This window comes from Gobius niger (genome assembly GCF_951799975.1).
Source record: "Gobius niger genome assembly, chromosome: 7".
Lineage (NCBI taxonomy): Eukaryota > Metazoa > Chordata > Actinopteri > Gobiiformes > Gobiidae > Gobius > Gobius niger.
In genome coordinates this window covers 34,957,385-34,974,173 of record NC_136858.1, presented here as the reverse complement: position 1 = coordinate 34,974,173, position 16,789 = coordinate 34,957,385, and the positions used below count along the sequence as shown (strand labels likewise).

The 16,789-nt window shown below is 40.3% G+C and overlaps 1 protein-coding gene across 1 annotated transcript in view; it reads right to left on the bottom strand.

The window, feature by feature from the left end:
* kndc1 (kinase non-catalytic C-lobe domain containing 1) overlaps window positions 1–16,789 on the bottom strand; it is an 86,015-nt gene that overhangs the window by 62,004 nt on the left and 7,222 nt on the right. The window contains exon 2 of the mRNA XM_079560562.1: window positions 3,365–3,563. Within this exon, the coding sequence (XP_079416688.1) occupies window positions 3,365–3,563 (199 nt within the window). The remainder of the gene's footprint in view (window positions 1–3,364; window positions 3,564–16,789) is intronic.

Below are 16,789 nucleotides of genomic sequence, written 5' to 3'. Positions count from 1 at the left end.
GGTTCAGGCGGGAGTTAAGAGGTTAAGCATTATAGGATCTAACCAGAGCCACCTTATCCAATGGGCTAGCAGGGGCTCGAGTAGACCCGCCCTACCCATTAGGGTTAGGGTTTCCGCTGAGCGGGGGGGGGGGTTTCTACAATTCTGTTTAAGCCCCGGGAGCCTATGGATACATCAAGGTGGGCCTGTTAGAAATATTATATCATTAACCCCATCATGAGCTAAACAATGTTCATGTCTCGAGGGATAAAGAGCTACAGCCGTCCACCGTGGCGCGGATCTGCCCTCGCTTGTTAGTAACACGAAACAAAACAAATGCACATGTTCACCCCCCACTCCCCCACAACCCCTCCTCTCTCACCCCTTCCCGGCTGTGGAGTCGATCTGGTAGGAGAAAAAAAGTGTGTCTCCACCCCACGTACTTCCCACTTAACCTCTTAACTCCCGCCTGAACCGAGAGGATCTTTTTCCTCACGTCATCAGATTTTTTTTCCATTATTTTTTTGTTGGGTATTCAACTCATTTTTGTCACTTTTTTGTAATTTTTTTGTCCATTTTTTATCGCATTTTGGTCACATTTTTTGTAAATTTTTTTGTAATTTTTTGTAATTTTTTGTCAAATTTTTATCACATTTTTGTAATTTTTTTTGTCACATTTTGTCACATTTTCGTCTTCTTTTTTTTTTTTTTGTCACATTATTGTCAATTTTTTATCAAATTTTGCCATTTTTTTGTTACATCTTGGTCATTTTTTTGTCACATTTTTGTAATTTTTTTGTCAATTTTTTATCACATTTTTGTCATATTTTTGTAATTTTTTTGTAATTTTTTGTCACATTTTGTAACATTGTGGTCATTGTTTTGGTCATTTTTTTGTCAATTTCTTGTGACATTTTTGTGACATTTTTGCCCCTTTTTCATACATTTTTCGTAACTTTTTTGTCAATGTTTTCTCACTTTTTTGTCACATTACCGTCATTGTTTTCACCTCAGTTTTGTTGCTATTTTCACAGCTTTTTTTCCAGAAGCTTTTGGACTGGGGTAAAGCCAAACAGGAGAAAAAGGTGCTCGGTTCAGGAGGGAGTTAAGGGGTTAAAAAGTCTGGGGTGGCAAGATCACGAAGTGCGCTCCTACTAAGAGCAAAATGTTACACTACAGTCTGCGTTTGAAACATAAGATCGGACCCATAGTGTTGCTGAACCTAGACCTGACCAGCTGCAGCCACCCCAGATCAGAACAGTTGGTTAAATCCATATCGTGGCAAATATCTAACAACAAGCTTATAAACACAGTCTGTACGTAGCTCAATAGAAGCTTTAAGGTCCCTGTATGTTCCACCATTTCAAAAGCGTCTATAGCGCTCAAGGTCTTTTCCCAGACGATATAAGACGCATCATGTTCTCTGCCTCTAACCTTGAGCTAAACATCTCACTCGCAGGCTTGAAACTACATTCCTCATCTTAGTGGAGGATTTTAGCACTATGGCGTCCCTTAGTGTTTGGCGCTGTTCACTTTGTTACAACCAACAACAGCAAAGGCTATGGAGGGTCTTTTCTCTTGCTCCAGAATGAATAATAGCCCGTGGACTAAAGCGGGTCTGCAAAGCATGACGGTAAATTAAGTTGCCGGGGATTTGAAGCGATTGAGTTGATGGATTAATAAAGCTGTCTTCATTGTAGGGCATTACAGACAAGAGATTTGTGAGAAGAGAGTGCGAGGAGAGAAAAATAAACTACATTTCCTAGAATTTCTACGATTTAAGTTATAGCAGTGTTGCACAATCATATTTTTGAGGAATAGCATTTGATTTCTGGTCTGGATTCATTATACCAATATCATTGTTTGTGGCCGTTCAGTGGAATGTAAGTGTGGTGGTTTTATTCTGAACTAATTCATTTGTAGTTGGGGACATTCAAGGTACCTTACACAAATTGTAAGTGGATGAAACAGCAGCTAATAGTTAAAAGTTAGTTCGTAGATTTTTGAAAGGCTGATTTGAATTGATTACAGATGATCTTTTGTGTTTTGTTGATTGTACATATGCACTTATCTTTCTGCATCAGTGAGACGTATTGCATTATTTTGTATGTGAATGCCATGCTTTGAGCAACTGAAAGACACAGAAGATGTCAGATAACATGGAAACAGGTAATAGGTACTAGGGGTGTGACAATATATCGATATTGTGATATAAGCACAATATTGTATCTACCTAAAAATACAGTTATTTCTGTTCTTGTGACGAGTTTAAATAAAGCCACTTCTAGACACTTCACCCACCTTGCCTCCAGTGTTTGCGTACGCTGGTGTATGAATGAGAGTGTGGTTCCTTGATGTAAAGCGCCTTGAGTACCCAAGGCAGGTAGAAAGGCGCAATATAGATGTGACCATTTATTTAAAGGGGGGGTATTATGCCAAATCGACTTTTTCAAGCTTTACATCATGTCATTCCCTCATTAAAAACATGCCTGAAGTGTTGCCTTGGAACATTCACGTATTTTTGAGTAATCTGTAAAAACTCTGATGGCGGCCATTTTAGGGATAGGTTTGCCTGAGTCCTCCTAGGAACGCCCCCCACCTCCTGGAGACGCCTCCGAGCTTTCATCACCAGCCGAGTAACCAACCACTGCTCCTCAGCAGAACCCCCTCCCCACTGATGCCACAGACAGCGTGTGGAGGGGGCGTGTCGGAAAGGGTCAGAGGTTCTTAAAGAGACAGAGGCCTATTTCAAGACATTCGCTACAGCCATTTTGAGAGAGCAATTTTATACAAGGCAGTTATTCTAATTTACTGCATTTACAGACCAACCGAAGGTTTCGTCATCATTGTAGCGTGCTATAGACTGGTGCTATGTGAATGAAAAAAGCACAATACCCCCTCTTTAAAGGAACAGGCCACCATTTTTACATACCGAGATATGTTCTTGCCTGAGCTTAGACGAGTTTATGCGTACCTGTCTGGTCTTTGTGCGTGCCCTCAGTCACACAAAACAACCAAAGATGTTGTCTCCCAATGTATTCCTATAGCTCCAAACGGGGGTGAAGTTAGAAGCCAACACACTCTTCCACGGGCACACACAAAGTCCAGACAGGTACGTATCAACTCGTCTAAGCTCAGGTAGGAACATATCTAAGTATGTAAAAATGGTGACCTGTTCCTTTAAGACAAGGGGAAAAGATGGAACATTTAGTTTATAAAAGTTAAAAAAAAATGTATCTTGAATATTTTTGTATGTGCAATATATCGTAAGGTTATCATCATCGTGAGCCATGTATCACGTATCGTATTTAATTGTGAGGTTCCCACCCCTAATAGGTACAAAGATGAACACATGAGTTGTTTATAGCGCACAGTGTTGACTCACCGCTGAGCTGCTCCATGAAGCACACGTTGCCATGGGCGTTGAAGGCCAGCGTGTCGGGGGTGATGCAGAGCGAGTGGAAGAGTGCGGACAGGCTGATGCTCTGTAGGGCCAGGGCACACTCCCCACACACCGCCCACACCTCATCTTCAGTCAGACAGGAGTCCCGCAGAGACAGGATATCCGCCAAAGACACGTTCTCCTGCACACATGACGAAAGAAGTGTTGTTACGATAATTGGGTGGAAAATCAGGGTCTACTGCTACAGGCACATTAGCGTTCACATGTATTTATTTATACTATTTGACAGACAAGCTACAGAGAGAATACAGTAATAGGAGTAGGGAGAAGAAACAAACAATCCTACTGCCAATTAACAATTTGCACCACTCCTTTCCACAGCACTATTGTCGTGTTCCATGTAGTAGCAAACTTCAACCCAGCTCTGTTTGGCCGCAAGACGTGGCTTCGCCTGGTTTTACTCGTCTACTATTTCCATCACAAATAAACACTGGAATACATATTTTCTGAAGAAACAACGGAGCAGCGATGAAGGTTTTGTGAGCCGCGATGAGAACCCTTGGGCAAATACTGCCTTTTGGTGGAGTTTATGAAATTATTCAGAGGTTACAAAGACAAATACTAGAGGAAAGAATATGTTACACTAACACCAGCTTATCAACTTTAAAGCTGCTCTTTTGGAATTTTTATTGTCAGTAGGTGTCAGTAGTAGGGCTGTGCAATTAATTGAAATTCAGTTACGATTTTGATTAAATTTTTTGCAAAGCAGACTTCCATTATTTAATGGCGCTGGGACTATTTTCCCTTCACATTTCACGTGCCATGGCTCATGCTTTTGCCTGACATAAAAACAAACAGCGCTGCGTGATGATGTCATCAGGCCGCGCTGCTCAGTTTACTTGTGCAGGTGTGAGGGCTGGCCAGCAGGGGGCAGGTGTGAAACAGAGACCTCTCCTTAATCGAGGCAAACTTGAAATCATTTGTACTTTTATGACTGTTCAGAAAACAGAAAATATTCAGCATAGTTTTTTTTATTTTTTTTAATGAATATGTAAATTAAATAAACACTTTTTTTTAAAGGTAACAAATAATCCTTTGAATAATCGTGATTTCAATTATGACAAAAATAATCGTGATTATTATTTTTTCAATAATCGAGCAGCCCTAGTCAGTAGTGAACCCTGCTCTGTCCCCCTCCCCCTCACCTGGAGATCCCCCCTCACTCTCCCTGTATATGCTGCACTGATAAAGGATTCAATGACAATCGGAAATCCTATTAATCTTGTTGTCAACACACATTTCCAGGCAGAATAAATAACATATCTAGCAAAGTAAACATTCTGATCCTTATTCCTCTGACAAATTGCAACTTTCATGTAAGTCTGTGTAATATGGACATAACACTTCCATTTAGAACTAAGTTTACAGTGCAGATGTTTTATTTCCCCTCAACCCTTGAACACCACATCTTCCCAACGCAAGTAACCATGAGCAGGAAAATGACTGCCAGCTCCCTGTAGATATTGGAACAGGTCGGTCAGATGCCAATTCACTATCTTTTGTAAAGCAGGTGTGTGCGAGGGGTGAGTCCGGGAGGTCGAGCTTATCTCTGCTTCTGCAGGGAAAGCTAGCTCGCTGTTTCAAAGGTGGCGCATCTAGCAACGCAATGTGGGAACGCAACCATTCCGGGCCGAGAAAACGGAGTAGCTGAGAGCGGCTTTAAAGGGGCTAGATGCAAGTTAGTCATTTTATGCTCATTACTGCCACCTCAGGTCTTATGTGTTACTGCAGCTTCTATATTAAGCTCGTGCATGACGGCACTTCGGACCCGAATTAACACCTTTTTGAGTGACAGTGCGGGATTTTAGAGGCAGTTGTGGTGAACAGGTCTGAGCTCATTCTTCATATTAGGGCATAGCTGGAACAAGTAGGGGGATGAAAATACTTAGTTTTAACATTTTTAAACTCCGTATAGTCCCTTTAAGTTTCTCCTGGTTGAAATAGAAACGTGGGATTAGCAGTTCATTTGTTCAACTTCTTCTATCTACTATGTACTTGCAGTAAATAACAATCGGCAATCATTTTCAGTGGCTATGGGCAATTAATATGTTTAAATGCTTTAATTGGATAGTGCATGGAAGCCAGACGTTCTGACCGCTCTGTCCACTGGTTCAATACGGTGATTTATAAAAAGGTGAAAAGCTAATAGGAATAATAAGAGCGTTATTATAATCACTCACCTGAAGCTAAATGTGGCTCGTAGCTCGTTAGCTCCGTTAATTGTTTGACATTGGCATTTTGTGAGACTAAAGGCAAAGGGATTTAATACACTGCTCATTGTCAAGCTTGAAATAGATGTTATAGATGCAGCCAAGTCATTGTACAACTAAACAAACAAGAACAAAGACGGAGGTTAATTGAGGTTGAATTTAATTAGCGATAATAAAGCGTCAAATAGCTTTAGAGAAATCTTTTTAGCGCTTAATCTGCGAATTAGATAACGCACTCAAAACAAAAACAGGGGTGGGTGATATGCCCCCCAAAATGTGTAATAATATCACGATTTTCTTAAAGCCAGTTCACAACTTTTTATCATCGCGGGCCACATATATCGAAGTGTATGCAGAGTGGAGGGCAGAATATCGGTGCTCAGTGCAGTGAAACTTTCACCTGGGTGGATTTAAGAGAGATTCAAACCATGCCCCACACCTTTATTTAGGCTTGGAACCAAATGCCAGATCTGTCTCCCAAAAAAGGACACATATCTAGGGCTGCAACTAACGATTATTTTGTCATTGATTAATCTATCGAATATTTTTACGATTAATCGATTAATCACTTGGCTGTGAATGGTGTAGGAAAATTGGATTTTTAAAGAAAAAAATGATCACATAAAGCTAAAGTGGCACCGCTTGAGGACATGTTGATGGAGGAAACTTAAAGTAAATGTTTGTTGGAGGCTCTTGGCGCCAATTCTGCTTCTGATTGGACGAGACACAGACGGATATTTAGGAAATTTACAATATACAAACACTATAGACCCTTACTATGAAAAACAAAGTAGGTTTTCATCAAAAATACTACATTTTCATGTCATTTTTGCTCTATTTGAGTCTGTGCGAACCAGAAAACGATTAATTGATTACTATAATAGTTGACTATTTCAATAATCGATTTGTTGACGATTAATCGATTAGTCGTTTCAGCCCTACACATATCTGACACTATGTGAAGCCCTTTGGGTAACTTCTTGTGAATATAAGCTTCCATTCCATAAAATGTCAGTTTAGAAGGTTTTAATTGTGTGGAATAATGAAACTTGCAGTGAAAAGAACAATCTCTGGAGATGTACCAATTCAACAAGAAGTCTTGTTGGCCTGAGGGCCGCATTTGGCCCACGGGCCGAACTTTGAGCACCCTGGTGTAGTGTACTAGACCAGTGGGTCCCAAAGTGGGGGTCGGGGGACACTGAAGTTGGGGGTCTTTGAGATTTAATTTTATGCATTTTTGATATTTTAGTGAAATTAAGCCAAATATCATTAAACCAGATTTTAAATGTTTTGCACCTTAAAGGGCTAAATGCAAGTGTGCCATTTTATACTCACTACTGCCACCTCAGGTCATATGTGCAACTGCAGGTTCTATATTAAGCTTGTGCATGACGTCACTTCGGACCAGAATTAACACCTTTTTTAGTGACATCGCAGGATTTTAGAGGCAGTTGTGGTGAACAGGTCAGAGCTCATTCTACGCATTAGAACATGGCTGGGACATGTAGGGCGAGGAAAATATAATTTTAGCATTTTTATACTCTGTATAGTCCCTTTAAATTATGAAATGCATATGTACACTACAGAAGGCTGTCCCAAGTTGTTGGTTGTTACTGTATTTTGGGGGTTGTGGCCAGGAAAGCTGTACTGGACAATCAGATCTTGACTCATTCCTTACAGACCTATCGCCCAGACCTACTACCAAATCAAACTGTAAAATGCACATAAGCAACATATTCTGACAAACCAATAAAAAAACAAAAAAAATCACATATTTAAAACATATTTAGAATAATTAAATGCGGAAGATTACGTTTTGATTCTTTGCCATGCCAATTGACAATGATCAAAATCGCTTTCCAACAGGGAGTCGGCTCATTTATTAGTCCCTTGATAGAACAGATGTGCTGCTGGACACACCTGGCTGCAATCTAATACACCGGTCACAAATACAATTCAGTTGACTCTGCAGAGCTCATTTCTCACACAGCAGAAGCAGTTTATCCACACTTGCTAAGACATTCTGCTGGCAGTGAATTTCTAAGTAAGAGTGGGAGGCAGGCAGGAAGGTAGGACAGCTCCACGGTTTGCATAAAACATAAAGTAAGATACATACAGGGATAGATTCACAATCTCTGTCTCGATGGTTCTCATATAGTTTTCACGCCGTCTTTCCACGTGACACCGGGATCAGGACTAAAATTATGAAGCTCACGTTGAATGAAGTTAATTTTCCATTGATATACAGCTTTCATGATTCAACACTAGGGCTTAATCGAAATTCGACTACGATTTCGATTACTACACTAAACGATTACAAAATGAGCTTGTTTTTTTTTGCAAAGCAGACTTGCTTTTCAGGCCGCTGGGATTATTTTCCCTTCGCATTTCAGGTGCCATGGCTCAAGCTTTGCCTGACATAAAAACAAACAGCGCTGTGTGAGGGCTGGCCAGCGTGGGGGCAGGTGTGAAGCTGAGACCTGTCTTTAATCAAGGCATACTTGAAATCATTTGTACTTTTATGAGAACAGAAAACATCAGCATAGTTTAATAAAGATATATATAAAAAAAGAAATAATCGTTTGAATAATGATTTCAATACTGAATAAAATAATTGTGATTATTATTTTTTCGATAATCGAGCAGCCCTATTCAACACTATGGAGAACGCACCCAAAACAAAACACAAATGCTTACACATATTTAACACAATAAAATCTTTTCCGCTGTACAAGCTCCCAAACCAGGTTCTGTTACTGCAGAATTGACAATTGAACTTGACTGCTGGACTTGACAATTGAAAAGCCACATGACAATAAATGAGACGGATCAAAGTTGAGATTTCGATTTGAAATGTTTAAGAACAGTCTAAAAAATAAATGTCTACAATTGGATTCATGTATACAGGCCTAAATATCACTAACTTTATCCAGCAGCAGTTTGAATAGAGAATGATTGATAAGAGTCCAGTGTAGGTTCCTCTACATCAAAACCACCTCATGACATCACTAGGTGTCTTGTTGAGAAGGAAATAGACTGATGAGCATAACAGCGCTATGTTTTTCAAGATAACTGCATTTTTAACATCAAACGGCTTAGTGCCAAAGACATTCAGCATCTGTCCAAACCTATTCACAGGCTGGTGCCATAGAAACAAGAAGATCACGGTTATTCACTCTGCCTCACCTGTCATAACATTAGGACTAATTGGTGCTCGTCTGCAAAGTGGAGGATGGATAAGATGACAGTAATGCACCTCTTATGAACTCCTGCACTCACTTACTCTTCAAGAGGAACACGTATATCCAGACATACTCGATGGTCAGTAAGCAGCTGTTCATAGTATTTCTTAGGGATGCCATTTGGGAATAAAGAATAATACAATTGTAATGAATAAGACTGGTTGACATTATGCGAAAACATGTATTTTGTTTCATAAAAGCTACTCACCAAGGATTTCTGACATGTATTGGATAATTGAGGCAGCTTTCTTTAGGTGCCTCTGCATGCACATGTGTAAAAACAGACAGTTCCCGAGTGAGAGACTGGGCTTGGTAATGAGTGGCACATTGGCGGCGCCCTAATGAACTGCTCAGCACGTGTCCGGTGATAGATTAAGGGTTTGAAAGTCTCGGAGGACAGTTTTCTGTTCCATACGACACAGCAAATTCCAGGCTAAATAGATTACAGCAATTAAGCAGTAGAAGTGAACAAAATCATTCCAAACTGAACGAATGCAGGCAGGTCATTTACCAAGGGTTTGCTCAAGTGCAATATAAACAAGACATGCAAAAGTGGGTAAGCAGCAGAGTCGTTGTTTACTGAAGCATTTTCTCATTTACATATCAGATTTGGGGCCCTAAAACCGTAACACAGGCAATTTCAAATGGTAAAATCGGAGCAACATGCCTGTGGTATTTTCCACCCTCTATGAAGCACCTGTCTTCATAAATGACCCCTTTGGTATGTTTTTGAAAAAGGGAAAAAGCCTATTTTGCGCACTGTCTACTTCAACCTGTTACTTGCTGCCCCCCTGATCAGAGAGTTTAAGATAAGATATGATAAGATAAGATGGTACTTTATTGATCTCACAGATGGAGAAATTGCATTCGATGAGAGAGCATCCGGCAGCAGCACCCATTCAGTGCGCACCACTCTTTTTTTTTTTCTTTGGTGAAAGATTGTTGTATCGCGGCCGCCATCTTCACTGTTTTGGTCACAGGAGGAGCACTGGTTGATGGGAAATCCGTAGACGATGACCACGGCGGTGGAGCTCTTGCGCTTGGCCACGATGGGATCTGTATCATGCTATTTTAGCCATCCCGAAGTAAATTATAGGCATTTATATAAAATATTGTACCTCTACCACTATGGAGTACTATTTTTTGTGAGAAATATAAGTATTTTCTGGGGGTATTTTGCAAACCCGGAAGACACGACGTTTTGATTCAGTTAACTCCGCCCCCTCTCTCCGAGCTAATCCGCCCATGCAAAATTAGCATTAAAAGAAATATACATATCACAGAAATAAGTGAAGTTACTTCACAAAGCAATTATAAGGAGTTGACATCTGCAACACAGCTTCATAAATGGCTAACACACACACGCTAGTGGGTGAGGGCACGCACATCCACAGTTCTAAACAAGTGTGCAGGATCAAAAAAATGGAAAGCGTCACAAAAACAAAATAAAAGAAGGGCTAAGGCCCGAAACGTCACTACCTGGTGAGCATTAAATAAGCTTTGGAGCGACTAAGTTGTGCGGATCTTTTATTTTATTTTGTTTTTGTAACACACACACGCTAACACACACACACTAACACACAAGCTAACACACTCGCTAACACACACACACACGCTAACACGAGTTTAGATTGACTCACAGCTCTGTCCTGGCCGCTCCATCGGGTGTTTACATTATGGGACTCGTGTTGGTTATAAAAGTTTATCCACTTTAATTCTGGCAAAGGTTCACCAAACACCCATCAAGAGACAGTCACATAAAAACACTATTTTGGCTGATAGTCGCCGAACCTCGGAAAGAAATCCCAACTTCTGGCGAGTGGCCTCTTCTTTAGGAAGGTTGAATAAAGTCCTGCACCTCTCGTTACCAAATGAGCATTTCTCCATGACATTATCGTTAGGTAAGAAAAAAGGCGTGTCCAGAGAAGGTTAGAAAGAGCTCCTTCTTTTTTCTTTCTTTCTTTCTTTCTTACGACAGAAATAATGAAAAAAAAAAACTGTTTCATAAATTAAAATCTGGCCGTAAGGCATTATTGACACTATGACTCAAAAAACGTCAGTGTCACAACAACGTTTTCCAGGAGAGGGCGGAGCACCTGCTCATAAAGCAGGATTCTGGAGGATTTCTTAGAACTGTATGAATGAAGCCAAAAACCCACTCTCGGGGTGTTTTTTGATAAGGAAATAGCATAACAACATGGCTAAAAGCTCCAAAAACTCAACTTTGCATGACATTGGACTTTTAAAAAGGCTTAGTCAGAGGTTAGAGTAGGGTTAGGAACAGCACATGTGATGTAAGTTGTGTTTCACTCACACACATCTTACACACATTTTTAGAAACCTGAAGGTCTTGGCTTTTAAATGAAGTATCACACTGGCATATCGGCTAAATGTTCTCCTGTCAATATGCTTTGGAATAAATAATTGCCAACCGTAACTCTGATCCGAAACTGGCGGTTAAAATATCCTTTCATGAGGTTGAATTCAGGAAGAACAGAAGGCCACAGCAGAATTACCACAATGGGACAGTGTATCAAGAGTGAATTGATTATGGAAAACAGTAGGCGAAAGACTGACCTATCGAACAAAGCATAAAGCCTGACAAACACAAGAAAGACAAAAACAAAACGAGGCCTGAATGTCACCGCCACGCCTCTGATTTATCAAACTACTGACGAGCAAGAATCAATACAACACCGTTATTGCGGCGTCTACGTTATCTATTGCAGTTGAGAAGCACTGGCAAGAAAAGTTTGCCTGCGAGCAATGTAAACACCTTTATTTTCGGTGTTTGGAGCCTGTCATGCACAATTAGCCGTGAAAATACATTGTGAGTGAAACAGTCTTTCACAACACTGACACATGACAGAAATTATCGCGTCGAGCCACAGGAACGTTCTTATATTCTTTTCAAAACATGCAGCAGTTGGAAAGATACATGCGACGCGGCCAAATTTCCAGAGCCGAATCCCCAGCGCAGACCTCTGGAGTGCGATGAAGGAGATCATGTATATATGTATTACAAGCATCAAAGAAACCAGGCTGCTCGCGTCTAGTGCCATGGCCCGATGTGATTGCCACTGGTTTGTGCAGAGAGTGCCAAGACACAACAGCTGCGGCTCAGAAATCAGAACCTATTTGACTTGATGCAAAAACAGCATAATTCTCCGTATGCCTACCCGAGAAAATAAATAAATAAATAAAAAAATACGTTATTTGAAGCAATTGCTTGAAGTAGCTCTGTGGTAGTTTTACAAGCCTCAATCTACAGATGAGAGGATTTTGCCACAGCATCTCATGTCTAGGGCTGGTACTGTTAAACGTTACCAGTATGGTATATAAAAAATAAACGAAAGCAGTTACTGGGAATAATATTATATCTTTAGAGATCAAGTTTTTAATGACTGTGGGGTTCAGGGACAGCATTGAAGGAGTTATACCTGATTGTAAAAAGAAACAGGGTCACTCAAATTTCAAATTGCTATTTTCTGGTCCAAACTCATCTCAAACTTTCCTAATGCATTTACAACATTAACATTTGTCACAGGGACTGAGTTTAAACCAGGTTTCACAACTTTCAGGGAGGAAAACTGTCACTTCGCTGTAAAAAATGCCTACTAGCCTGACATTTTATGACTGTTTAAAAGCCTTTAAAACCAGTGTTTTTTGGATAGATGTCTGCTTTCACCATATACTAAAGGACAAAACAAATTTTATACCAATACAGAAAATTAAAAAAATCAAGGATAGCTCCTTTAAAGGAAGTTACTTGGTGGTTTCAGCTCAAATAAATTATATGTATATCTTTTTTATTGTCTTTTATGGAGAACATTAATATTATTCTTCTGTTTTCTGGTTCTAGATGACAATATGTATGGGTGTCAAACAAAAGTGTTATTCAGGTACTGGTATCGTAAACCAAGTATTGTTTATGTGTAGGTTAACTCCGGATACTCTGGTTTCCCCTTCCACTAAAAACATGTACAATAATTCTCAAGCCAGGTCTTTCTGACCAGTCTTTCTCACTGCTCCTACAGGTTGCCCCAGTGGACATTGAGGATGGGTCAAATACAGAGAATGACTATCCCCACAAGGATTAATTAAGTAAAACTTAACTTAAAGAACAAAACAAAATGCTTTTAAGTTTTTGGTGACCTAAATTGAAATAGTGGCTTGATTTTCTCTGATAGTATTGTCAGCATCAATCACAGGTCCTGCATCATGGTTGCATTAGTGAGAAAGTCTTCACAACAACAAGACAAAGTTACGTCCAGTACAGCCATACTGAGAGGAGCAGACAACTGCACACTTCAAAACACTAAGACCTTGTCTTCTAGTAAAGCCTTTAGTTTGGAGTAATTGTTAACACCAACATTACAGCATGTTCCGTTATCCATACGCCCCACTAGAGCACAGTACATCTGTGATTTACTATAGCCCCATTTATCCAGCAGTGCAGTGATCTCAGAGCTTCCATGGAGAGACCAGTGTAATGTTCTGTTCTGATAATGACAGCATCTTCAGTGGAGTTTGGGAGTGAGACAAAGGCAGTGCAGACTGAGGTCGTGGTGGGAGTGGACCAGCACAAAGCAGTGATTGTTACGGATTATGCACAGCTGCCATTAGTGTTAGCCTGTAATCATTTCCGTTGATGGTTTATTTTTAGTTTGATTTGTATTAGCTACACAGTACACCAAGGAGGCTCCTGTGCTATTTCCAATGTTCTTGTGCCAGTAATGAATATTAATCAGGCATATATTTCAGTGGATGTGTCACAACCATGGCAGTGTTTTCCAGGATTCCAACAAGACAACTTTTGTGCCTCCAGACACGTTATGTACCAAAAAAATGCTGTTTATGAAGCTTATTCCAGCAATTGCACATAGCAGATAGCTCGGTAGTTGCAGAACTAGACCTGTCACGACAACAAAATCTAAACAATATTATTGACCATTTCTGTTTGAAAGATACTTAAACTTAAAATATCCCATAATGAACATGAAATAAGTAAGTACTTTTTTTGTCATTGTACAATCGTACAACGAAATTGTGTTCAGCTGTTAGTCCGGACCAGCATGTTTTTGGAGGTAGGGGAAACCGTAGCACCCGGAGGAAACCTGGGTGGCTGCATTCAGTGCTCTTCTGATCTTTTAAGACCCTGCACCGCCTCCTGGGTTTGTCCCTGTTTCAGAGCATGGTGCCCTGCACTGGTCAGCTCGCAGCTCCCTCCGCTCCACAACACTCTTTTACAATCTTCTGGACAGAGCTTAGCAGTTCATCTGTTTTATTCTCAAGTGAACCTCCATGAGCCAGAACACTAGCAGGTGTGGCATAGCTGTGAGTCTCGCCCGCATACCTCCTCGTTTGTCCCTTGTTTGTTTCCTGTCTGCGCCTCTTGTGATGCCTCCACTGTGCTGCAGGTGTGGGGGGCTCTTGGTGACTCCTCAGTGTTTCAGAAGAAGAAAATGTGTAGGTCTCAAACATCTTTAGCTCATAAGCTAGCTGTTTGTTTACCTTTACGTCTTCGGGACCATACAAAAGCATCCAGTGAAACAATGTGGTACACAGAAATGTAAAAGAAAAAACACAGCTTGCACAAAAGGACAAAACAACGCAGCAGTATCAAGAGAAAGGGAGGTTGCTGCTTAGTTATATTGTTGTAAATACAATGAGTTAGCTTATGGCTAAAAAGTTAAGCATTGCACTAGAAAAATTGGGGAAAATGCAAATAAATGTACTGACGCATCATATTGAGCCCAAACTGTATGGTTTATCTGTTATTTATTGAACGACAAGTCGATTTAATAACTATCATGACAGCACTATTCTAGAACACCAAATCGCAATGCTTTAACATATAAATGAAATCATTGCATATACTGTAATCTTAAATAATCGATAATGCATAGTTATACGTGTCTCAAAAAAGGAGAAATCCTGGATATGTTCCCACCGTTTGGCCCTTGAGGTCCCCCCTTAGCTGACCTACCACTCATAAAGAGATTATCAAATTGTTTTGATGGAGCTAAAATTGATTTACTCTTTGGACTGGCTTGTTTGGCAAACCTCCCCATGTCCACGGTTCACTTTATTGCCCTTTTATTATACGGCTCTTCACAACGTAAGTAGAAGCTCCGTTGATTTGAATGGGATTTCCCAACGTTCTACCGGTCATTATTTTCTGATAAAGGACCTCTGAAAAAAATAATGACCGCTGCCCATGGCAACGGAGTTCGTGCTTTCATATCACTCCGCGCGTACGTAGTAGCGGACACTCTCTGTCCCCGTCACTGAGAGAGAAGTCGGGGAGTCGCTCGTGAAGTTAGCGTGAGTCTGACTTTCAATTTACCCAAAGATTCACCACCATTCCTCCAACTGCGCCTTCAACTAAGTAGCTGGGCTAGCGGCTAGCCTTGCTTCTTCCAGCCTAGCCAAACGCTGCAGCGCAACGCGCAAACTTTTGGGAACTATTTGTCGCGGAAGTCATTAAATAAACCTTTCGACCTTCATAAAAGTGTACGAAGTTAATGTTGTGTGTGTTCAGTTGGCAAATGGCCGTATAATAAGCGGGATAATGTATAGAACGCTGGTCATTATCGTGAAAATAAGCACCTTCAGGGCGAAACAAGACCCCTCCGCTTCGCGTCGGGGTCCGGTTCGCCCTGTCGGTGCTTATTTTCCCGATAATGACCAGCGTTCTATACATTATCCCTTACTTAAAGCTGTCAATAGGATTTGTAAGGACAAGTCAAGTCCAAGTCAGCTCAACTTTAACGGGGAGATTTCTGTGCTACAGCCTCAAAGGTATCCAAATAGTTCTGACATCCATGTTGAATTGTCTGCCACATGCACAATCTGAAATGGCATTGAATAGTGCTTCTCAACCTTCAGGCAAGCCCTGACCCAAATAAAAATATTAGTTAGATTTAGTTTGTAAAATACTGATGATAAAGCTAACAATGTATTTGTTAGTTTCAAGGGTCCCAAGTCAACAGTTGAGAAATACTGATGAATTTTTAATGAATTTTCTAACACTCAAAACTTGTGTATAATGATATTGATTCTAGTATGTAGACAGTATTATGATGACTGGCACTTGGTCCTCTGTGTAATCATTGAGCTGCCTCACAGTTTGCATTCAAGTGACAACATAGCATTCTGTAGTTTAATATCAAGGTGGTCTGAGAGTCAGAATTGTACGGGGAAATTTGTTATTTAACCTCTTACCACCCGCCTGAACCAAATGCATTCTGTCCTCTTTGGCCATTATATAGGTCTGTGTAACACCTCATTTGAAAGCTAAGACCCACAAAACTGATCTTTTTCCTTGTGTTGTTGCTGTATTGTGTTACCTTTTTTATGTTTTTTTCTTTTCTTTTTTGTCACTTTTTGGTTGAGTTTTTGTCACATTTTTGTTTAATTTTTTTCACTTTTTGGTTGAATTTTTGTCACATTTTTGTTGGATTTTGGTCACATTTTTGTTGAGTTTTTGTCACTTTTTGGTTGCGTTAACATCCTTGTTTTCTTCTCATTTTTTGTGGCTGTTTTGGTGCTTTTTTTCCCAAGAAGCTTTTTGATTAGGGTAAAGCCAAACTGGAGAAAATGGGATCCGTTCAGGTGGGAGTTAAGAGCTTAACTTGTGGAAATGTGGATTGTTGACCTAGAATGGTTATCATCTAAGGCTGGGCGATTATGAAAAAAAAAAAAAATCACTATTATTTTCCCCATATTGATCGATCTTCAATATTTTTGTTTAGAAGAAAAAAACAATGAATGTGGTCTTTCCTGGACGAGCATGTAAACAGATGCTGCGGCCAAACTGAAAACTGCAGCTAACTTATCAGCAAAAACAAACTCCACACTTCTAGCGTCACAGAACAACATCCCCATGACAC